At 39.8% G+C, this 26,155-nt stretch overlaps 1 protein-coding gene across 8 annotated transcripts in view; it reads left to right on the forward strand.

The window, feature by feature from the left end:
• bcas3 (BCAS3 microtubule associated cell migration factor) overlaps positions 1-26,155 on the forward strand; it is a 327,795-nt gene that overhangs the window by 72,444 nt on the left and 229,196 nt on the right. For all 8 annotated transcript variants that reach the window (XM_034205807.1, XM_034205814.1, XM_034205822.1 and 5 more), the window contains exons 14-15: positions 3,200-3,333; positions 11,484-11,817. In XM_034205807.1, the coding sequence (XP_034061698.1) occupies positions 3,200-3,333; positions 11,484-11,817 (468 nt within the window). The remainder of the gene's footprint in view (positions 1-3,199; positions 3,334-11,483; positions 11,818-26,155) is intronic.

Consider the following 26,155-nt stretch of genomic DNA (forward strand, 5'->3'; position numbering starts at 1 on the left):
TCAAAGGTTTTTTTGGGCCTAGTGTTGTTAATTAAAAAGTGGACTAGTTTTGTTGTGGCCTTTTGTGTTGCCAAGTAGGGAAATCATGGCCCTCTTTGTTGCTCTCTCCACTTATTCCTCTGCTTTGCTCGCGCTCTCTCTCTCTCTCCCACTCCCACTCCCTGGTCCCATCTGCCTTTGTCGAGAATAAAGCTATCCCAACCACTTTGTAAATGAAACATCCTCCCACTATTAATGGGATTGAGCAGATGTTTTCTGTTTGGATGGTCAGAGATGGGACAGCAAAGCCTGCAGCAAAAGAAAATATTTTTTGGGGGAAAAAAAAAACAGAAAGCAGATATTTATGGAAATGATTATATCACTTCCCTCATGTCCCATTCAAATGCATGTCTCGCACACATGGCAAATTAGAGGTCATCCCTTCCAGTTTAGCGCATGTCTAAGTGCTTGTGCCAGCAATTTTTGTACTAAAACATCGTAAATAACACTGTAGCCCCTGGGACAAGGTGTTATAAATAGGACGTGTCAAACCCTGCTCCAGCCAGCCTCTGGTTTTCCTGAAACCCTCTCTTTTCACCCGCCGGGCGGCTCAGCTACTTTTTAATTTGGCCATCCTGCGGGCTAACCGACTGACGCCTCTCGGCGAGGGCCTCTGTATTTCAACAAGGCCACAAAAGCCCCAGTCCTCAGGCAATCGCACACACAAAGCTCTCCAGCTTTTCTGAGCTGTTACTTTTTTGGAGCCCAGACTCCACCACCATCAGCAGAAGAAGAGAAAAGCCGGCCCCTGCCAGGACACAGTGGCCATGTCTCATCCGTCAGAAACCAAGGGGCCAGACTCTCCAGCCACTGGGTGGGCAGGGCCCGACCAAAACACAGAAATAAGGAAGAAAGAGAAAGAGTGGAGTGTGGGGGATAGAGGGTTCGAGAGATAAACAGACCACAGCGCCTCAACTCCTAATCACCCTGCGCTTCCGTTTCCAGACTCTATAATTAGAAGGGCCCCGTCCCTTTTTTCTCTGTATTCCCAGTTGACGCAAATGCTTCTTGTGGCTTGGCACCTCGTTTGGGGCGTGGGTTTTCAAGAGTTTACAGGCCCTGGGCCATAGCTCTCTGGCTTTCTGGTTGCTCTGATACAGCATGAATAGCTAACCACTGTCTTAATGCACACTTCACTTGGCTTCTCTTCTTCTCTCCTCCTTCAACCTACCGTAAGACAATCTGCATGACCCCATCGCTCAGCCACCTCCCTCATTCCACCTCTTCATCATCTTTAAATATAACTCTTCCCCAGTACAACACTTTGAAAAACTCTTAATTCTGAATGAATGTGCAAAACTTTTAGGCTTTTTCTTTCAAGAGAGGGAGTGTTTCCATCTCCCTCGCATGTGTTGCTAAATCTTTTAATCTCATGCCATGTCAGCCTCCTCTTTTCACATTTGACATGCCACCCAATAAAGCCCGGCCACTAATTACAACCTACTGTAGCCTTCGCATAACAAATTCCATGGGGGAAAAACTTGGAGGAAAAGTACTAATTACTTTAATATCATTTATGTCAGGGAGTTGTCAAAAAGACTTATGTTTGCATATTTTTTCTTACAAGTCTTACACTCTATAAGTGATGTGTTTCCAACGGTTTGAGTTACTGCCCCAATCTAAGGTTGTTACATCTCAAAGCTTCTGCTAAAGGTTTTGGGATGCGCTTGAAAAGCTGTGCTGTGTTTTTCCTAACTGAGCTAGTTTGGATCTGGGTTTGTTGTGGTGTGGTTTGTTGAGCATGTTGTTTATGGTGGAGGCCTATCATTTCTGCAGTTTGATGACCTTAAATAAAATTAGACCAAATGAATGGGCCTGTCAGTGGGGGTTACACTGTGGGGGTGAATCTAAGTGTGTACACACACACCCATGACCATACGCGGATGTCTGAATACATGGATGTTCTCTTTTACTGACAATCATCGTCGTGTCCGTCCTCGAGGAAGCACACGACTCAAACCCTCCTTTTAACCACACGCTATCATGCAGTGAAGGCTGCATTTTATGACATCGACAAATGATGGCTGGCTTTGTTGTAATGGGTTGGTTTGTTTTAAATGCACAGTAATTCTGTCATGCTGTCTAGCCTTTGCTCTGTGCAGTTGGTAGTGTTTGCTCTCTTTGTGAGAGCCGCTGGAGCTAAATACAGTTTAAATATTTTGGTTGGCCTGACTGTGTATCGGTTTACTAGTGTCAACACCCTGGCATGATTTAGAGTATTTTGGTCAACTTTGCCAGGAAAAAAAGTAGATATTTTAGTTTTCTCTAAATTTTAGATTATAAAAAAAAAACAATTGTTATTCTATACATTTTTGGATTAGTTATGTTAACTATTGATCAATTAAAATGTACTTGGGAATTAAAGCGTGTAAGTGTGTGTTAGTGACCCTAATCGTTCAATTTTCAAATGATTGTATCACCTTTGTAAGATGAAACTAGTTAAAGACTCGGCAAGGATATTGATATTTAAAGGGGCCCTATTATGGTATTTTTCAGGTTCATATTTGTATTTTGTACCTCTCCTGTGACATGTTTAAAAAAGTGATTTATTTTTCTCACACTGCACCTCTTTTCACCGTCTGTCTGAAACCAGAGCCCGGTCTGCTCTGATTGGTTAGCGGCCCGGCTCTGTTTAGATTGGTCAACCTCTTAGAGATGTCCCGCCATTAGCCTATTACGTACAATGTGTTGAAGCGCTAGCCAATTGAATGGTGAGTGTTACATAGTGATGTCACTATGTTACCGAAGTAAACACATATTCCAATGGAGGCGTTTCCGGCGTGGGGAGGGGGGAGTGTGTGGAAGATAAACTCCCTCTGGAGGGGAGTTTGGGGTTTTAGCCTTTCCAGACCATTTGCATGCAAAAAACCTTTATGACACACTACAACAAAGGGAAAACACAAAGACTTCCACTTTTCCACATATGTTGAAGACAACATGCCATTCAAATACTTTCCTTCTTGATTCATAGAAAATATAAATATAAAATCTGGCCTTATTTTGTGAGTTTAGCTCCAGCAAATGTAGTATGTAAGCAAAAACGTCACATTAAATATTCTAGTAAAAAAATCACAAACTGTAAAAGTGACGATATAACAATTAATGTTGAAGCCAGCTGTCGGAGTGATTCCTAATGTTGATGACTGTTTGTTTGTTCTAGGAATGCTGCTGGTGACTGCAGATACTCTGGGCCATGATTTTCACGTCTTTCACATTCTGACCCACCCATGGGCCTCATCACAGAGCACTGTGCACCATCTTTACACCTTGCATCGAGGGGAAACTGAAGCCAAGGTATGGGATACACACACATCTGCACATCATCGTGTTGAAATAGCCCTGAAAATCATAATCGTTTACATTGTTAAACTGTTTCAACTCTCTCCTTTATTTTAATTTCCAAATAAGTTGTTTGTGTCAAATGTTGCATCCACAAACACTTCCACATTGAAGTAAAAACTCAACAAGATCTATGTAAAAAAAACCTGAAGAAATACTAGCTTGGGAGGCATGTAAAACTTTACATACAACGGTTTTTGATGTTGGTCTCTTGACATAAAACGAAAAAGTCTCAAGAGACAAGAGAAATTATAAATATATTAAAGAGTTATGAAACCTAGCAACTTTTTTATAATCTAGCTGAAAATAAGGAGGATTCAGGCCAGCACTGGAGACACATTGACACCATTTTGTACAGCAAATATGAAGCCGTAATGAAGTTCCAGTTACAGCCCCTGTCACACTGTCCCAAAATGTACACCCGATGGACACATGAATGCACCGATGATAACACGAAGATGACACGATTTGACAAGATGCCCTCACGAGTGCCTTACGAAGTTGCCGCTCACAAAGTTGCTGCCGGAGCCTGAGAAACTCCACCGGCGGTCATACGATGGCTTAAGATGCCCTCACGAATGGCCCGATGTTGTTACGATCAGAGCCGAATTTGAACATTTCCTTTATCGTGTGTCCATCGGGTGTCAATTTCGGGACAGTGTGACAGGGGCTTAACAGAAGTGTTTTTTTTTTAAAAAGGAACGCAGAGGAAGTATGCAGAATAACCTATTTACGTTTCCTGTATGCAATGTACCCATAGAAAACTATCACTAGACTATTTGTGTACTATAGAAGTCTGTAATACTGTACTACTGCTGCCACTATGGACCATGACGATGAACGGTTGAAACTACAATCCTATTGTTAGTAGTAAATGATATGCACCTGTGCCAGTAGAAGCTGTCCAAACTCCAAATTAAACAGACAGGGGCACACATATATTGTAAGTTTCACACTACATCCACATTATGTTTATTAGGGGACTAGCAGGAATATAATGAGTTAGCATAAATCACAAATGAAACATATTATTAATATCTCCTATTTTGAATATTCCTCACCCGTGACACACTTGCATTGCAAGTGCTTACTCAACAAAACTACTTCAGGCCTTGTTCGGTTCAGGGTTATTGACTGGTAAAACATACTATCACACACACACACACACATTCTCACAGCCTGGTTAATGTATGACCAAACGGCAGGTCCGCTGACCGGCTGCACACTGAGCCTGCTTTGATCCTGCCTGTTGTAAACACTGAAAGCTGGCCTAGCCTAACGCTTTGGCCAGGGGTTATCACCTTCACAGGCACACACACACAGGCACACACACACAGAGTGATAAAGTCTTCAGATAGGTGGGTGGAGAGACGCCTTATCTGTCTTTAGCGGCCAAACATGCGGCTGGCTGTCAGTGACCTGAGGCCAGGTAAACAGACCTTAGCTGATAACACATGTAAGGGACTGAAGGAGGACCAGAATGTAGATCAGAGCGGAGCCACGGGGCAAACTGGAAAGTGCTAGTCACTGAGGTTACAGGGGTGAAACTCCAGCACTGCTTTACTCTGCAGCCCTGCACGATCAGCTGTGATTGCAGTGATTTGTGTTTTGAAGGCTGATGTGTTTACATGCACGTTGGTTTTGAAAGCTGAAAATAATAAACTCTGGATAATGCATCAAATGAGCTTTCGTTTAAAATGAATTCTTCAAGGAAAGTTAGACATCTGCATATTAGATTATAAGATTTTATATTAACCCGGTTACTCAATCCAAACACATTGCAAATGTGCTCTTTCTCTATATGTATCAATTCCAATATGTTTAACTAAACCACACAGGCCACAGATAGCACTTGAATCTGTGAAAACTGATATTAGGAAAACGTTTTTGAATGTTTTTTAAACGTATACGTCGGGAGTAATTGAGTAGCAATGTTAGGGATTTTTGTATTAGTTCAACTATTAATATGTTAATAGTAATACATATGGTTGATAATAATAAGCTTATTGAAAATATTAGGAAATTACATGTTTTTGAGCTTTTGGCAGTGAGGCTCTTCACTCGGATGATGTGTTCTACTTTCGGCTTTAGTGAGAACGTGGGCAGAAGTGTTCTGAAAAGGTAGATTTAGAATACAGCAGGACCAAGTAGAGACCCTTGGTGGACTCCATGTGTCATGGCTGTTTGTTCAGATTTATATATCAACCAACAGACCCAAAAAGATGAGGGATATTCCAGAGTCAATCACAACCCCCCTGTTTGCTTATTTTTCTGTTATTTACAGCTTCCTTGTATTCACTTTCTAATGCTCTCACACTATCATTCTTCTTGTCTCTATTCCATTTGATCTGTCCGTCCATCTTTTTCACATGCTTTTCATTCCTTCCAACTTTCACTCAGGTGAACATAGCTGCCTAATCTACTTCACTGATTAAGATAATAAGAATCTCTCTCTCTGGCTGCCTAGGATGTCAATATCAATCAATCAATCAATGTTTATTTATATAGCCCAATATCACAAATGTTACATTTGTCTCAGTGGTCTTCACAGTTTGTACAAAATATCAGTATGACAATACGACACCCTCTGTCCTTAGACCCTCACATCGTACAAGGAAAAACTTCCAGAGAAAACCCACAGTTTAAAGGGAAACATGGGAGAAACCTCAGGGAGAGCAACAGAGGAGGGATCCCTCTCCCAGGACGGACAGACGTGCAATAGATGCCGTGTGTAAATTGAAAAGATAATACATTTGCAACATAGGTAGTCCAAATGTTTGGAAATGCATGTGTGTATAATAGGAAGATGAATCCACGAGGATATCCATCCAGGACCTATGATCCAGGACCACAGCCACGACTCAAGATCCAGGGCTTGCGATCCAGGACAGAGGAGCGCAGGATCATCCATCACTCCGGATCCCGGCGTATATAGACACCAAAAAGAAAGACATTTGGGGAAGCTGGGTTAATCGGAACATGAGAGTACACAGGTATAGACAGAGAGAAGGAAGAAGTAAGATGTCCCCCGACAAACTAAGCCTATATCAGCAAAACTAGGGGCTGAATCTAATCAGCCCTAACTATAAGCTTTATCAAAAAGGAAGGTCTTAAGCGCACTCTTAAAAACGGATAGGGTGTCTGCCGCCCGAACACAAACTGGAAGCTGATTCCACAAATGTGGAGCTTGATAAGAAAAGGCTCTGGCTCCCATTGTACTTTTAGAGACTCTAGGAACAACCAACAACCCTGCATTCTTGGAACGCAATGCCCTAGTAGGACAGTAGGGTATAATGAGTTCTTTAAGGTAAGATGGCGCCTGCCCATTAAGGGCTTTGTAGGCGAGAAGAAGAATTTTAAATTCTATCCTGTGTTCTATAGGGAGCCAGTGTAAGGCAGCCAGAACAGGAGTAATGTGGTCCCTTTTCCTAACTCTGGTTAGTCCACGAGCTGCAGCATTTTGAATCAGCTGAAGCGACTTGACTGACTTCTTGGTACTCCCTGATAATAAGGAGTTACAATAATCCAGCCTTGAAGTAACAAATGCATGGACTAGTTTCTCTGCATCGTTTTGAGGCAAGATATGCCTGATTTTTGCAATGTTACGTAGATGGAAGTAGGCGGTCCTTGAAATTGATTTTATGTGGACGTTAAAGGATAAATCCTGATCAAATATAACACCAAGATTCCTTACAGTCTCACTGGAGGCCAAATTAATGCCATCCATAGTTAGTATATCCTTAGATAATTTGTTTCGTAGATTCTTCGGGCCAAGTACAATAACTTCAGTTTTGGTCGTGTTTAACATCAAAAAGTTTAAGGTCATCCACGTTTTTAAGTCCTTGAGGCAGTCTTGAATTTTATTTAGATGATTAATTTCATCAGGCTTGATTGATAAATATAGTTGAGTATCATCCGCATAACAATGAAAGTTTACAGAATGATTCCTTATAATATTGCCTAACGGAAGCATATATAATGTGAACAAAATAGGTCCGAGCACTGAGCCCTGTGGCACTCCATGGCTAACTTTGGTTTGCGTGGAAGATTTATTGTTGACACGTACAAACTGAGAGCGTTCAGATAGATAGGACCTAAACCAGCCTAAAGCAGTTCCCTGTATGCCAACTAAGTCCTCTAGTCTTTGCAATAGGATATCATGGTCGATAGTATCAAATGCAGCACTGAGATCGAGCAAAACAAGAATAGAGACAAGTCCCTTGTCAGAGGCTATTAGAATGTCATTTGTGACTTTAACCAGAGCTGTCTCTGTGCTATGATGTGTTCTAAAGCCAGACTGAAAATCTTCAAATAAATCATTGTTTTTTAAGTAATCACACAACTGTTTTGCGACCGCTTTCTCAAGAATTTTTGAGAGGAACGGAAGATTGGAAATAGGTCTATAATTGGCTAAAACCTCTGGATCGAGGTTGTGCTTTTTAAGAAGCGGTTTTTATCACTGCTACTTTGAATGATTGTGGAACATAGCCTGATAATAAAGACATTGATATTCATAATATTTAATAAAGAAGTGCTAATTAATGGAAAAACTTCCTTCAACAGCTTAGTTGGAATTGGGTCTAACATACACGTTGATGGTTTAGAAGAGAGAATCATTGAATTTAATTGTTCAAGGTTTATGGCTGAAAAGCATTCTAGTTTACTATCTAGTGTAATATTAGAACTTACGTTTCCGGGAGCTGTTGATAACACTATACTGGTCAAAGGCAAGAGGTCATTCATTTTGTTTCTAAGAGTAACAATTTTATCGTTAAAAAAGCACATAAAATTATTACTACTGAGTGCTATGGGAATAGAAGGCTCAATCGAGCTGTGGCTCTCTGTCAGCCTGGCTACAGTGCTGAAAATAAATCTTGCATTATTCTTATTCTCATCTATTAATGAAGAGTAGTAGGCTGCTCTCGCTTTACGCAGTGCTTTCTTATATTCATTGAGAGTAATATGCCAAATTAAACGAGATTCTTCAAGTTTAGTGGAACGCCATATCCTTTCAAGTTGTCTCGACTTTTGCTTTATTTTGCGGGTTTCGGCATTATGTCATGGAGCTAATCTATGTTGTTTTATTTTCTTCTTTTTCAAAGGAGCAACATAGTCTAATTTTATTCGCAGCGCATCTGTAGCACTATCAACAACATGATCAATTTGGGGTGGTGTACATTTTGTATAAGTTTCCTCCCTTACATGCAGACATGCTATCGAGTTAAGTATTGGTGGAATCTCTTCCTTAAATGTGGCTATAGCACTAACAGATAGGTTTCTGCTGCAGGAGCTTTTGACTAATGCTTTGTAGTCTAGTAACAGTACTTCAAAAGTTACTAAAAAATGGTCGGATAAAGCAGGATTATGCGGTTCGACTAATGGTTGCTCAATTTCAATACCATAAGTCAGAACAAGGTCGAGAGTGTGATTATAGTAGTGGGTTGGTTTATTTACACTCTGACAAAAACCAACAGAATCTAATATAGAGTTAAATGCAACAGTAAGGCTATTTTTATCATCGTCAACATGAATATTAAAGTCACCTATGATAATTACTTTATCTGTTTTAAGAACCAAAGTTGATAAAAACTCAGAGAATTCAGATAAGAATTCTGAATAAGGACCTGGTGCACGGTACACTGTAACAAATAAGATTGGCTGCAAAGTTTTCCAGGTCGGATGCGTAAGACTAAAAACGAGACTTTCAAAGGAGGTATAATTTAATTTTGGTTTAGTATTGATAAGCAAACTTGAGTCAAAGATTGCTGCAACTCCACCTCCTCGGCCCGTGCCTCGGGCAATATGAGTATTGATATGGCTGGGTGGAGTGGCCTCATTTATGCTGACATATTCTTCATGTCTCAACCAAGTTTCAGTGAGACAGCATATATCAATATTATAATCTGATATTAAATCATTTACCAATATTGCTTTAGATGCTAGAGATCTTATGTTTAAGAGACCACATTTAATATTCCTGTTTTGTTGCACTGTAGTAGTTGTTACATTTACTTTTATTAGGTTATTATGTATGACACCTCTATTAGGTTTTACCTTAACTTGTCCTTGGGCAGACACACACACCGCTAATATTGGGTATTTTATTGGGTTTGGGATTCCTATGGATGAAAACATGACGGAGCTGCTTTGGAATGTGAAACCTCCACACCAGCTCATGCATGAGACTTTATTAAGATAGTACCAATTGGCAAATGTTTGGTATATTCATGTTTGGCACGCTATGACTGTACAATAACAGCCACCTTCAAGGTTACCCGCTGTCTGATAAAATAGATTTGACAGTACGGTCCAGTCGCCAATATACAGTTGAAGCTCTGACAGGTCTATTATGACCAATTACAGTGTGCACAAAGTAGCCCTTTCTCATCGCCAAGCTTTCCATAATCAGCCTAAGCAGAGGTCATGCCTCTTCTTTCACTCATCTTTGTGAAGTAAAGTAACTGTCTGGTATTCGGAGGATGCCCCATTAACTGTCATTGCTTGGTACAATTACCTAGTTCGACTTGGCGAAAGATAAGAGAGGCCTACAGGTACACAAATGTCTTTCTGATTGGCTGGCTAGCTTGCTGGCTAAAGGGTTAGACATTCTTCACAGCAACTTTCCTTTTTTTCTAGTCCAGTCTACTGGGTCTAATTTTTTTATGGAATGTGGAATAATAGATGCTATTTCAGCACACTTTCACCTTATCAGTTGGTCACATCACTCCTTTGCTTGTTTTGTCATCTGGCTGGTTTTCTGCATGGCTGATGCTCAGGGAGATCCTTCTTCTGAAGGGTCTTCTGCCTGAGATTAGGTCTATGTTTGAGGAATAAAACTAACAAAGATCGCCATCAAACTATTTATTTGTAATGCTAACAAGCATGTATCTAAGGAAGAGAATTAGGGCCACATGTGATTTTTTGGGGAGATCTGACCACAAGAGTTCTGAGGTTATCAAAATTCTGAGATTACAGACAGAATTCTGCCTTTTTATTCACAATTCTGACTTTTTCTATATTTCCATATCTCCTCATTTATTATCTAATCTTCTCATCCTGGTCGAATTTTGTCAAGCACTCCAAAAAGGTAGAATTATCTGTGTTGACAATGTTTTGGCTGACGTTTATCCCCGTTTTGCATAAATCTCTATCCTGAGTTTTGAAGAAAATAATACAGAACAGAGGATTTAGCCTTTGTTCAAAATATCCATCCATCCAGTTAATGGCAGTCTAGAGAAGTAGCATGGAGTTGCTGAAACCAAATATCTGGGAGTTAGTGATCCGACTGTATGTAAATGTTTGTTCAAGGATGGTTACAAGTTCACCGCCAGTTAAAACAGTAATCATATATATTAAAATCCAAAGATGAAACATAACCAACAAGTTGTCATTCATTCAATTGTTGTTGTTTCATACTGACAATTTACATATTTTACTTTAAATCACATGTCATTTGCTAAGGCACTTACAATGTCTTTAAATAATCACTGTGTCTCTATTTCTTACACTCTGTCACCCGAGTTCAGAACAATGTCACGTTTTACAGACATTTAAAACATGTCTAGGTTTTCAAAATGCAGTCAACAAGGCACATTATGAAAACATCAACACAGTAAAAGCATACAAAAAACATCACGTTTTTGGGAGTATGTCAGAGTGTTTTTGGTAGCCTTAATAGGGAACACTTTTATTTTTTTTGAAAGGTTTCTAAGCAGCCGTAGCTCTTATACAAATTCTACTTATTTGTCTTTTTTAGTCTTTTGTTTTTACTGGGGCACATATGGCGTTAGAAAAGGAAGTATGGGGATTTTATAAAGCGCAGCAGACCTTGAAATGATGGCTTCCCGATACTCATAAGGCAGACCAGCTGGACCAAGGTACCACTGGTGGACTGACCGCTCAGATACAGAATACGCTAACATAGCTAGGACCTAAGGCTAGCATACTATCCAGCTTGAGTGAATATGATGTATAGTTCGAGGAATTTAAAACGTAATCATGGGCATAGTGAGTGGAACTACAGTGACTTTATTTCATCCTTTTGCCGTCCCAAGACCCCCCTCTAACATCTGTCCTCTCTCTGTTCCTGCCCTGTCTCTGTCCAGGTCCAAGACATGTGTTTTAGCCAGGACAGTCGCTGGGTTACCATCAGCACCCTTCGAGGCACAACCCATGTATTTCCCATCAACCCCTATGGCGGTGCACCCTGTGCTCGCACCCACATGTCACCTCGGGTGGTAAATCGGATGTCTCGCTTCCAAAAGAGTGCCGGCTTGGAGGACATTGAACAGGAGCTCAACAGGGTAGCTGCGTTAGGAGGAGGAGCAGGAGTTGGAGGCATCGGAGGAGGTGGCTGCATCCTGGGAGGAGGAGGCATCGGGGGACGCTGTAGCCCCATACCTGGCATGTCCAGCAGCCCCTCGGGGTCTCCACTGCATGGTAAGGAGCTTGGGAGGGAGGAGAACTGAAAGGCTTGCTGTTTTTGTTACCTATGCGTGTTGAGGTTGGCATCTAATGCGCATTTGGTGCAAGGCAGCATGGAGGAGGTTATCCAGATTTCTCAGGTTCATATCAATGAAGGTTAAAAATATGATAGAAAGCTTGATTAACTATATTCACATATTTTTGCAATAGGGAATAAGAATGTGACATTATCAACAAGTCGGCCATCTTTGAAGGATACCTGTTTACCGACAAACTAGCGTTGAAACTTCTAAAACATGATTGGTAGCCAATCCCAAGACCAACAAACAAAACTAAAAAGGAACAATTGATAATGTTTCATTTGTATCGGTAGATTAATAGTGCATGATAATCGATGATGATTGTAAAGTTGTCATTGTCCCTGTAGATTTAAAGGTGCTGTACCCAGCAGTTTGTAAATTAGACATGGGCCTCAAAAGATACAACTTTTCTAATCTAACGACAGGTCCAGGCACTGACTCCAGTTGTGTGTGTGTTTTCCAGTGAGTGGTCACCGAGTACCTCTATTCTTGGGATTCTGATCTGTCTGCCAAAACCTTGTTCACCTTGTTTGTCAAACAACACGGATGGCTGCTCCCACTGGCTGTGTCCCTATTTGACATTGATAAACTCTGAAAAACACACACTTTGTCATAGGTGTTACTTAGTATGAAATAAAACAGTTCTCATAAGTCACTTATTTCCAAGAACACCCCTGAGCTTGAACTAATGTGTCAGGGTGATGTCAAGACCTTGATAAACACTTCAGCGAACCAGATGACTGGGAATTGACAGTTTGGTCATTGGAAATCATGTAACAAGGTTTAAGGTTCATTTATTGTCATTGTAAAACGCATGGCTTTGAAGAAACAAAATGAGTAGCCTAGTGTATGGAAGCATTTTCTTCTTAGTAAACTGCCAGGGATGCTTTTAGCTTAAAGGGGTGGAAAAAGTTAGCCTTAAAAAAACTGTAGCATTTTAAGAGGGAATGGCATTTTTCGATAATCGGTGACAGAGTGGTGCAATGGTGACATATTTTTGTAGGCAGACCCAGAAGTTAGCATCACAAGGGCTCCCGCAACTAAAAGAAAATAGATTTCTCCATTGGATTAAGGAGTATAGCAGAAAATAAAGATCTTTGGCAGACACGTGTATGATAATAACACATTTAGTTTGGCAGGATAATCTCATATTATCATATTGACATACTAAAATAACTTCATGATAGTTCAAGTGTGAATACAACCGCCAGGAGTAACTATAAACAAACTACATGAAAAATCTTCAGCACGTCTAAGCTAAAGGTAGACTTGTGATTGGCCTGATGACGTTTAGTAGTCTCATTGTGTTTCATGTTGTTAACATGAAACACAATTCAGGATGGGGAAACTGTAAGTGATAAAAAGCTGACCCATTTGCACGTTATAGTACTCATTCCTGCACCACTCTATATCTGTAGTTGTAGTAGGCAAATGTGCTGTTGCAAACTCAAGGTCTAATTACAATTAATACATTTGCATCTATGTATTGAAACATCCAGAGGGATCATCATCTGTTTTCTTTTATATTAACATTTACCAATATGACAAAATATATAAATATTGCAATTTTTGTACTCTTGGTTGAAAAATGACGCCCTTGCCTTCTTTCTCCGTCCTGTCTTCCTTGTCTGGACCTAGACTCCTTTGTAACCTCTAGACTCAAATATACACACACACACATACACATACACATACACACAGACACACACATTCCTTCACACTGTGAAAAATAGGCCATCAAACATTAAAAGGATGTCTTACTTTGGAGAGTCACCGCTCTGCTGCGATGAGAGACAGAAACATCAAAGTGGGGTATGAGGTGAAAGTGAGGGAGCAAAGTAATGAGGTACGATTTGAGAAAAGTGAAGGAGAGATGGTACAGGGGGAACGGAGGAGGAAGAGCGACAGACGGAGGGGGAGAAAGATAGGTTTGTAGTAGAAGCAGCACTGAAAGCCGGGGTCTCGGGACCATGCTCGTAAATCACACTTGTGTTTCAAAGAAAAGCATTAGGGCCAACTGTCAACAATTAGTCCTCCAAGTGATACCTTACTGAGTGTGTGCACAAGCGTGTGTGTGTGTTTGTACATTTGAAGAAGATAAACTATGTACACAACTAATCTTTTTTTAAATGGAAAAAATGAAAGAATACTAATATTTGCTTGACTCCAGAACATTAAAACATAACTTTTATATCTAAGTGTATTAGATAGTCCACAGGAAGTTTTAACAAGGTTCTAATCTGTACCATATAGACACTAGCTAACCTAATAAAAAAGACTACTTTCAACAATTCCAAACTAGCCCCTACACCCGCCTCCTTTCTAATTTAATTTGTGCACGTTTGCTCGGCGGGTCCGCAAATTCCGTGCCGTTCCAAACCAGCAGGGATTCAAAATTATGAAATCTTCCAACACCAAATCTACATCGATTCTTACCATCTGCCTTACCTGACCAGGTGCAACGCTGTTAGTATCCGTCATGACTGATGACACTGTAGACATGTAGTTGCCTGCTCTACCTTTGATAAAGCTGTCAGTTTACTGCCATTTCTTTTTCTCAAATGAGACCAGATATTCCATATCTAACCACAAGTTGGCAGGTAGGCCTAGATTAGCTCTCCAGAAAATCAATGACCTGAGAAGAGGAGAGACTCTTTGGGTTGATTCCAATCGAACCCTAACACCCTTTCCCTACCATCTACACTTCGCTATGAGGGTCCGCCACATTTAGTTTCAAACCAACTAGTGGGGATCGGGATGTATTAAACCCTCCAAAAGCGAGTCTGCATGGGTCCAGAACTAACAAATAGTTCCTCGCAAAAATGTACTAGTACAACTTGAATCTTACATTGTATTTTAATTATTTTACTGAGAATCATATACACCCATGTCTAGTCTAAAAAATGGTAGACGTATTCATTTCATTGTAAAGTTTTATATACAGGTACGGTTACTAAAGCAGCTAATAATCCTCCGATTTAAAGCAAGAAAAGGTTTGCAAAAAAAGCCACTAAAGATTTTTGGTTATGACAGTTTATGCCGGAGAGAGAGTTTGTCTCGAAGCTTGCTGCTGTATTTACATCCTACACCTTAAAGAAGGACCCTCATTCAGCTCAGTGTGACCACAGATGGAGTTCCCTATGTCACAGAGTGGTAGGGTGTAGGGGTCGGTTTGGAATGGGGCCAGTGAGTGAGATACCATTTAGTGGACTTCATGAAGTTTCTATCACTTTTTAAATGTTATATGTGACATTTACCTTCCATTATTTCGTAACTTAGAATTGCCTGCGTGTGGAGACTGTGACTTATTTTTGGGGGGGCTTCGTAGAGAATTTAGTCAATGTTTAATTACACTTTTCACCCAAGCTGTTGCACCAATACAAGTTGATCCTCACCCTCAGAAGCAAGCATATATTTACATGGTGCAAACCAAGATCACAAATCACAGGTCATTATCAGTTCACCAGTCACATATGTCTGGTGCAAGGTCGTGTAGGTCTCTGTGTGTCTGTCATTTTAAACAAATTGGCTCCGAAGCATCCTGCCTTATGTACATTTAGAAACCAGCCCCCCCTCAATCACTACCGCTGCCACCAGCGTTGATAAAACCTCCATAATTTGCGGAAATTTCACCGGATGACAACACATTAGGTCACACACGCTTTTCTGTCTATTTTTGTGGCCCGGGTGTGAGTTTTGGGCATTGAATGCACTTTTCAAAAGCTGGCAGAGAGCAACAGGGTGAGGCACGCCGGGCCAGGCCACCTAGCCACAACAGCTGCTCTGTGATTGTCGCCAGTGAGGACAGCGTTGATTTTTGGAAAGGAACTGAAGAAAAGTACACATCCTCCCCAAAGCTGCCAGCCCAGGCCACCGGCGAGCCTAAAAATAGAGGCTGCAATTGCCGTCTTCTTGTCACTGTGAACATCTAGGATGGCTATTTACGTCCCTGTGTACAGTTCAATTTCCACCCCCATCTCTTCTTTTTCAAAGGTTATTTTGATCTTTTGTGATCAGTGTTTTGTGATTCAAAGTGATGACTTATATTGTGACAGTTCCACGTTGTAAAGCGCGGCTGGTCTGTGGCCCGGCACACACAAGTCTTGATTAGTAAGTGCAGTTCCTCTACAAAGGGCAGAGGTTATTGAGGCCGAGCCCGGCATATGGTAGCCACTGTACAGTTGTATTATTAAAATGTTTTCGGATCCAACCACAGCGTTCTGCTATATACAGAGGTGGAAGAAGTACTCAGATCCTTTACTTAATCAAAAGGAGAAATATTACAAGTCAAATCCCTGAATTTCACGATTGTGAAAAGTAAAATCTCCAAACACTGCCTATTAATCTATTATCATATTATTATGAGCCATTGGATGAGTTTGAGAGATGCTTTTTATCAGTATAATGCATTATTTTTCAATTTAAGAACTTATTTTTGCGCTAGCTGTATAGATTGATAGAACTGGCAGCCCATCTACTTGTCTTGGTCCCCATGAGGAGGACCCGGGTTCGATATCCACCATCGGACCATTTGCCGCTTGTTATCCCCTCTGTCTCCCTCTTCAAAGAAAGTGTTTATTGTATAATTATTTACAGTAAAAAACATGAATTGACAAATGAATTAAACGTATGTGGATTGCTGCTGTACAGTCATCTCATCGCTATAATCCTTTCATGGTTCTTTGTCTGATCTGTGTTCATAATTCTTTATGAAAGACTTCTCTCTATTGTAAAGTAGATTGAGATGAGGCTTTCATCTGCCACTTAGAGGTCTACATCCAGGATGAAATACATGTTTTTTTAACGTGTTTACACACAACTCCGGTCCAACACATCATTGCGAGGCTATTAGTCAGAGCAACAGATTTGTTTCCTCACCCCGCAGAAGCCCTGGTGGTCCGATCACTGAGCCATCTGGGCTTTGGCGCTGGTTCAGAGAGAACAGGGGCGGCAAAAAACAAGGTGTGACGGGAAACAGTTAATTCACTTGTTGATAAAGGGACACTTCCTTTCTGCTATTAGAGGCTGACGGCTTGCTTATTTGGGTTTGGACTTTGGTGTTATCTCGCCTCCCTCCTCCCCCCCGTCAGTCATCGGCCCTTGGTGAAAAACACCAACTCTTCACTGAGGTCGATGCCGAGGAAACATGACCTAATAACTGCCGGTGTGTGACACTTTAGTACATGACCTTGGTGCGACCCTGTTTTTACAGTATACTCTAGTAAGTTGAATACAGTACAGTGGAGTATGTTGAAATCTCGGTTTCACACAGATAGGAGATGGGTTTAACAGAGCAAGTTAGCATGCTCATTTCAAAAACGTGTAGCAGTATGAAACAGTGAGATAGATGACTTGTCCAGATTTCATCATGTCATCATGATGAGCTGTCTTGGATCAGCGTCCAGACTGAGCTAACCGGCGTTCGTAAAGTCACCACAGGCCCACATGTTGGTCATATTTAATGTATTTAATTTTCTGCACTTTCTTTTAAACACCCTATTCCGCCTTCTACATCCCCATTGTATTGTTATAGCATCCCTAGCCTTGCCTAGATAGCCACAACATGGTGAGCACTTACCATGCCTGCAGTGGTGTTCTGTATCAAAGTACATTTACTGTGCTTAAGTACGGATTTGGGGTACTTGTACTTTCCTTAAGTATTTTCATTTTGTGCTACTTCATACTTACTGTACATTTTGGAAAATTCGTTTCTAGTTACTTTACATATTCATATTATAATCTAATACAAATTATACACAAACTCATACAGAAACTATGATATATTATTATTGGTGAAGATATCGAGCAGCAGTATATAAATTAATTGAATTAGCTCCATCTTTACCAGCAGCGATGAACCCCTTAATGCATTAATAACAATTATCCAGTAAATTAAAACAGATTATTCTAAATTAGGACATTATGCACAATAAGTACCTTTACGTTTGATACTTTAAGTATATTTTGATGCCAATCATTTAGTATTTTTACACTGTAGTATTTCTACTTTTAACTAAGTCAAATATCCTTAACGTCTGCATGCCTATAACTGATGCAACCCCTAACCAAACATAGGAGTAGGCACAAAAGCAAAATTATCGAGTAATAAAGTCGTAATCTATACATTTAAATGAGTGAAAATACAGAAGACATTATCATTAATCCAATATGATTCTAGCAAAAATAAATCTGCTTGTTTAACAGACTTTTTTTTAAATAACACAACATGTTGTTACCCATAAATCCTCATGCAATCAACTGCCGAGCTAGTTTACCAATCACCGCGTGTAACCATGACAACAAAAATAGTGGTGAGTATCATTACTAAGTTCTTGGGGTGACCATGACACAGGGGGTAAATAGGCATAAACCAATCAGAGGGTCATTGGTTCGATTCCCACCCCCAGCAGTCAAATTTCAAATTGTCCTGGGCAAGATACTTAACCCCCAAATTGCTTCCATAGTCATAAGTACGTCGCTTTAGATACATTTATCAGATAAATAACATGTCATGTTTTGTACGCGCCATAACAAAAGTATGTTATAATCTAATGGAATTTATTAGTAAAAATCAGGATGTAGGAATACTAGTTAATGGTACACTTTGGTATAATTACCCCAAATGATAGACATTAAAGCTTGGTGGTATCCCTGTGTTTTAGTACCGGAGTTGTCCTCCGAGTGGCGCTGTGAGGTCAGGATTCAGCGGTTTGCAGAGGGAGGAGCAGCGCAGACAGGAAAAGACTTGAAAAGTTTGAGTTGTGTTGCAAGGGTTTTGCTTTGATACAAATCTAACAGCAGTAGAGGAGCGGAGCAATTTCTCTGGCTTTTTTAATGAATGGTCCCTTCCTTCAACCAAAAGAACTTACAGCCGTTCTTTAAAACTTGTTTTTTCTCTTTTAAAGAGGCAGTCGAAACATATAAATATAAAAAAAACCTTACCTGAATTTGTCTTGTTTGCATTTACTTGCCTCTTTTGGTTGTTTTCTTAAGAAGGCCATAGAGGAATGATTTTAATTAGATCTTTATAATTTCTTATGAAAAAATTGTTATTTTTTCTCAGTAGTTTATTACCCTTGTATTATAAATATTTGTGACGCATAAAATCCAGAATCACATTTGCACCACACTTTATATATCTTAATAATTTACAGAGGAAACACACAATTACGAATAGCTTTTCTAAAAGGAGCAGATGTTCTTTTAAAAGCATTTTCCCCCTCAACCTGCCATATCGTCAAGAGGATTAGGACTTTGTACATTACTCAGTATACTGAGTATACATTTGATTTAACCGTGTTTGTTACAGTGTGTGTGCCATCAAAGGTAAGAGACTTGTGTTTGTTGCAGGCTCCACCGGCAGGCTTCTTCTCCCCTGCGGTCGGCCAGAGCCCCGCTCGGCTTGAGTCAATAAACGGAGAGCTCAGCGCAAAACCACACTGCAATCGAACAAGCTGTTTACTCTGAAAATTAGCCCTCCCCTGTACTTTTGGGGCTTTTAAAGCGACCAAAAATACACAGTGCGAGGAATATGTATCTTGGCCCGCTTTCGGGGCCCCGCCAAAGACCTCTGTCCTTTTTGTACAAACCCTAATAACTGAATCTCTACAACCACTAAGCTCTCTTATCACTGGGTGCCCGCCACTGCACTCATCATTATTTGATTTGCAAAATTGCGATAAAAGAAATAATAAAGCAGGCTTGCAATTAGACACAGAAGGCACTTGTGGCTTCCAGCTTATTGCCTACCATGTGAATAGTTCACGCTCTGAGAAAGCCAAAGCCTTTCAATGTCGCAGGACCAATAGATTTGACATCCCACCTTTGTTCCGCTGCAGTGCGAGGATAATGGGTTTGTTTTCTCTCTTATTTGAGTTGATCTGTGTTTCTGAAGCTTAAAGCCAGTAAAAGTGTTGGTTTTACACCAATGCATAACAGGTTGTTAATAACACCATCCTTTGTAAGTGTACAATATATCATTCATAAATACAGTTATTTGACTTGGGTCAAATAAAACAACATATTGTTGATAGAAATTCAAGATGTTCTCAACTATAACGGAAATCATTTGTTAATTAATTAATTGATTACAAATTCAAAGGCTTTATTTGTCATATCCACAATAGGTTCAGCATAGTTTTGGCAATACAAATGTTAAGTTCCTCCAGCAATGCAATATGGAAAGAGGAAATTAAAATGAAAAGTGCAAGGGAATGGTTAATGGTATATGTTATATTGTAAAAGTAAATATAGTAATCCATATAGACAACTCACTAGTAATATTCCAGCTTGAAAGTAAACCTATTATATTCACATTACACGCCATTCATTTAGACTGCCAAAACCCTAAATTGATATCATATCTTGTTTTTTACCCGTTATTCAAACAGAGCTACTGTCACAGCTGCAGTGTCAATCACTATTCATTACAACAACAACAACAACAACAACAACAACAACAAAAGTGAACTCTGCATCGGCTGCAGTATAATCACCTATAACATAGAATGTTTATGTAGGAAATGTTGAATTATTTTGCCCATATGTGTTTATCATATACTGTATAATACCAAAGGTCATTTTGATTGAGTTAAAACAAATAGAAATACCAAAATTGTCTGTTTTGCAAAACATATTTTATACAAGCAATATGCAATAAATTCCTTGTGCTGAAGATGTCAATTATGATTTTTTGTTTGTTTAACCTTGTCTGGTTGATGATTGTCACTGGACTCCTTTATCTCCTTTTAAGTCCTGCCAAATCCAATCAAAAATAAACGTAAGCAACATTCTACAAAGTTCTGATACCTAAACGGCAAAATTAAGTTTATCATCTAAAATATTCATAAAAGTGCAGTTTATACAACACAATGTAGAATACTGGCGCAATGAATATACCATATTTCTACAGTATGGACAGCAAGCAGTGTGTATTGATTAAGTTAATGCTGTTTGTAGAATATTGAAATACTTTTAAAAATAGTATTCAAACATATATGTACATTGAACAGCTTGAAACAAGTTATTTTCACTTTTTATAAAATCAAGAAGATGTTTCAATCGATCACATGCGCTAACATAATGGGCGTTTCAACATTTCCATTATCACTTACATTAGGAGAAAAACACATTTCTTTTTGCCTTTTCTCACAATTACCGTAAGTTAAACGAGTTAGAAGGGAGAACAAATAGTATAGTTTTTATAGTATTAACTCATTGAAAAACACTTAATGATCAGAGATGATCTTCTTTGATCACAAATCTAAATATCTTTAAAATATTAAAGTGTCCCATGTCTCACATTGTAGTTTTTGTTTTGTTTTTTAGTTTTTTTTACATTGACATTTTGAAAAAAAGAGAAAAACAGGAACCATGTAATGAACTCTTTCGTTCTCAAACTGTCTCTGCCTCTCCTATTTACTCTCCTTTGGTTTGTAAGTGTGTGTGTGTGTGTGTATTTGCACTCCCTCTTGCCAAAATGCACACATACACCTCCTGCTTTCCCAACATCCCTCTATACTGTGAGCTACTAGCTCCTTGACACAAATCAGATGATACACGCACACACACACACACACACACATAATGTTGGGTTGTGGATGTCATCTGATCCAGTGGAGATGTCTGACCCCCCTCCAGCTCCTCTTGCTGGTTACTCAGTCATGTCTGATGAAGCCGGATAAATACAGACATGCTGTAAACTTAGATATCTGATTTCAGGGTGCTGTTTGTGTGTGTTTCTAAGTTAGCGCGTGTTCCATTCACTGACTTGTTTTCTTATGATTAGGATGGGCTGTGTGTAGGAAGTGTGAATCAGTGTTTTTGGATGTAGTGTATATGAGTTGTTTTTCCTCACTGCTCACTCACTCATCTTCCTCCTTATTACAACACAAACTGCTCTCATAGCCCCTTCTTTCCTTTTTCATATTTCAGATATTATGAAGGAATACCAACAAAGATCATGTCTTGAAATTGTTTTCATTTTGTCCGCTGAGTGATTGGTTTTTTATTAGCTCCCTGACGTGAGAAATGTCAATGAAAATATAAAAGAAAAACGTTAGCTTGCCGTTTGGGAGCGGAGGACTGGGCAGGAAGCCATTTTCACACAGGCCAGCCTGACCCTCACTCTTAGCTTCGACTGCAAATAGTAAACAAGCAATGTCGTCGCCGTGCAGAGAGAAAAGACAGGCAGGCGGGAAAGGCAAAACTGAGAAGAAGATAGATCCCTCCGCCGTGAGGTTACCTGAGAGACAAGGGAAAAGAAGATGACATGATGGCTTTTCCACCCGTGTTCCGATTCCTTTGCAAAACAGTAAATCCTGTGAAGTTTATTTTCTTTGCAGCATCTGTGTTTTATAAGGGCTCTTTTAATTTGTTTTTACTCTGTCCAGTGGGGATCCCAGCTCCTTCTTCTTTTTTTCCTTCCCCCTTTATGTTCGACCTTTTTTTAGCCCTCCCTGCATTCATCTCTGTCTCCCTCTTTCCTCCCCTGTGGAAGTTAGTGTTTTAATAATAATACTTTGGGGATAGTAGAACCGCTTTCTTCTTCGGCACAACAAGAGTCCAACCCCTCTTTTTTCAATCCCCTGCTTTAATCCCTCCCTCCTTTAGGACTATCAAGGTATGAATGGTGGAATGTGGGTATAGACCAGGGGTGTCGAAACTAGGGCCCGGGGGCCAACTGAGGCCCATTGTCTATTTTGAATTGGCCCTCAGCAATTTCAAAAAGTATAATGGACAATGGCCCACTCCTGAAGCTTGTGCTATTCCTTTATTGTACTTCTTAAATATATATGTAAACATATATTACTCAGTAGTATTCATGTGTTAAAAAGCCCACTTTTCAAATAAATTCAGTCAATTCAAGTTGAAAACATTTTCTTACAAATCCTAGCCAAATAACTGATTTGCATAACCAGCTTGAAATATCCCTTCCTATTTCCCCTTTGTTATAAGCGATCTCAGGCTTCTGTTTTAAGGAATGAGCAGCAAACCGTTTTTGTAACAAAAATAAATGAAACCCTATAGAAGCTGTTATGTAGGCTGTTATTTTTCTTAAAGCATATTCAAGCATCATTTACCTACATTTGATTGATTTTGCTAACTTATAACTTAACTTATGAGGCAATATACCTCACCTCTAGTGAGTGTCCCAGCCCTTCATATGATTTTCGGTATGTGGCCCTCAGTGAACAAAGACTGACACATTGTTGCTGATATAGGCCAATGTTAATAGAACTGCACTTATTTAAGGTGGTAACAACTTAAAATGTTGGTGCATATATAGTACTTGTGTTTTATTACCAATGTAAAAACAATATGTTTTATCCTATTAAAACAATATGTTAAATGGTAAGTGGACTGCATTTATATAGCACTTCTTGGCGACCTCTCAAAGTGCTTTTACATATACAGTACAAGCCGGCAGAGGCAGCGTCTGCCATACAAGGTCATCTGCTCTGGAGCCTAACATTCACACACCATTGGCCACTCCATTGGGAGCCATTAGTGTTTAGGGTTAGTAACTATCTTGCCCTGATTCAAATCAAGGAATTGTTGGAAATACCTGATCAAAGAATAATCACTTTTCTGACTTCTTTTATCTTTTTAAATGAAAATGTATTTTGGAATTCAAACATAAGTGTCCATTGCGATTTTTCCAATGAATACTGATTAGGAGCACGCTTGTGAACTGTCAACGGGGGGGGCATGCATAACACGGCATAACACCGGAGCCTCGCTGCGGGGAAACTTTGGCGCTGTTCTGAGTTTGTTCTAATCTGTCAAAATGACGGACGGCTTTCAGGGTTTTCCGTCATTGTTCAAATAAAATCCGTCATAGGCGAAAAATATTCGGTTAACGCGACCTCTGCCACAGACATATATTGGTCAGTATATCCTAAGTATTGAGGAAAGAGAGCCAACCCTTATTTTAGGTAGGGAGTATTAGAGGTTGCGCCAAACAGCCCATATTTTAATATAACATAATTGCTATACATGAAATAATTGCTATACTTGTAATGACGGTCTGGCTAAGATTCCTGATCTAAAAGCTGTAGCAGAGATATTATTCTCTGACAAGAGTCCAATTCTGTTGAACAAATTAACCAACTGGTGTAAAGTTGTTATTACACACTACACAACGGTTGCCTTTTGCATGCAAAGAGTGGTTTCATCTTGTTGGCCTGGAAGTAACCGAAATATATCAACTGTCCAAAAGCATAAAGTCTAGTGAAAACCATCAAAAGTATTCCCTTGCTGAGACTTCATGGTTTTTTTGTTCTCTTCCGTACTCTGCCTCTTAACCCAAATCCTCTTCTGACCTGCTTGAGTTTTCTTTTCCCTTGACTGAAATATTCTCTTCTGGCAGAACAATTCAAATAAGACAAAGTGTCCGTGGATACACACAGTCTTCAGAGCTTGTTCTTTTGCACGTTGGCTCCTCTTTCTTGGCTCCTCGCCTACTGCTTGTATTGGATGCAAATTGGGTATTAAAAGAGGGGAGAGAAACATGAGATAGCGTGTCAGGGACTGGCTGAGAAGAGGGAAAGAGTGCGAAGGTTAGAGTGAGAGGCTTAATGCGAGGAGAGAATGCAAATGCTGTTGAGACAGGGATGGATGGATGGAGGGGAGCTGGATGGATGGTTGGATTAAAAGGAGACGAGGGTCAGGTGACAGTGTGACTTTTTGGCAGGGTCAGAGTTTTTCTCCGGACGACACGACGGAGCTGGATTTGCATTGATGGATCTTTTTTCCATGGGAATGTCATGTATCAGTGCTTGGGCACATCACGCCCCGGTCATTAATCAAATCATGGCCTCCGTCGAGGGCTATCTGTCTGTCTGACGGACTCTTTTCATCTGTCTACCTCTCTCTCTTTGAAGTATCCTTGGTCAGCCCTTTTCCTTTCTGACTTACTTCTTACTTGTTTTAATTTATTGAAACTAATGCCTTAGCACTGGCTTAGAACATAGAACAAATCTGTACAGTTACATTTCAACAGGCATTTGAAAAAGAGGATTTCTATACCATAAGCGTCTTTGAGTTTCCTGAAAAGCGCTATACAAGTCTCATGTATTATTATTATTATTATTATTATTATTATTATTATTATTATTATTATTATTATTATTATTATTATTATTATTATTATTATTATTATTATTATTATTATTATTATTATTGTATTGTTGTGGAACAAGGTAAAGTCATTTCTGCAGTAATGCAGTATCATTGATAGGCACAGGTAGTAATTATGGTACAGGCCAAATATAGACTGGTGATACACTTGGCAGACATTCCTTACATTTCAGAATGATTTTATCACAACTTAATTTAAAAATCCTTAAACTATTTCTAAGTGTAAAAGTATGTAAGGCAAGGCACATTCATTAATATAGCACAAACTAAAACAATCTAAACAAGAAAGGTCAAAATAAAAGAATGAAACAGCATTTTCGAATAATTTCTTTTTTTAATTTAATAAAAAGCAATAATGTAAATACACATTTACAAAAAGCACATGTAGTCTTCATTCAGATATTTGTTTTAATCTTTCTAAAATGATGGACATGATTTCCAATCCCAATCCTTGACATTAGTAGAGGTAAACACTCCCTTTATCATTTGTTAGCAATACCTTTACTCATTTTGTCTACAAGCCACCACATACACAGACACACACACTTCACTGCTGCCTGTCTCTCAGACATCCAAGCTGTCTTCCTATGTATCATCTTCTGGCCGTCCGTGATCTCCAACACGTTCCACATTAAGTCGTCTTCACTGGGGGGGTTATGACAGTTGAGGAGCACTTGGCCTTGAGTGACAGCACGGCATGATCATCAACTCCCGCATCTGTTCTAGAACCCACAGTGAGGCTTATTTTTTAAGGGTGGGGGATTACCGCGTATAAAGCAGTGAAGCTAAAGTCCTTTTTTGAATGACGATGCTAAATTCGTCAACACCCCCACCCCCAAATCCCAACCCTCCACTCCCTTATTTGCTGAAGCACCATTATGGCTATTCAGGCTGCTTCCTGTACTGATTTGCCCCCCCCCTCCCCTCAACACAAAAGGTGGCTGCCCAAGCTCTCGGGGTGTAGCTTTTTAAATCTGGAGGACTTTCAGGATCGGTCCCGGTACAGACGTCTGCTAGTCTTACCAATAGAGGAGCAGAAGGAAATGAAGGACACGTTTGTGTAATGGTCTCCTCTCTGCCTCTGAAGGTCATGCGGCATTGTGGGCCAGCGGAGGTCTGAAGGACGGCCCTAA

This window comes from Gymnodraco acuticeps, unplaced genomic scaffold (genome assembly GCF_902827175.1).
Source record: "Gymnodraco acuticeps unplaced genomic scaffold, fGymAcu1.1, whole genome shotgun sequence".
Taxonomy (NCBI): Eukaryota; Metazoa; Chordata; class Actinopteri; order Perciformes; family Bathydraconidae; genus Gymnodraco; species Gymnodraco acuticeps.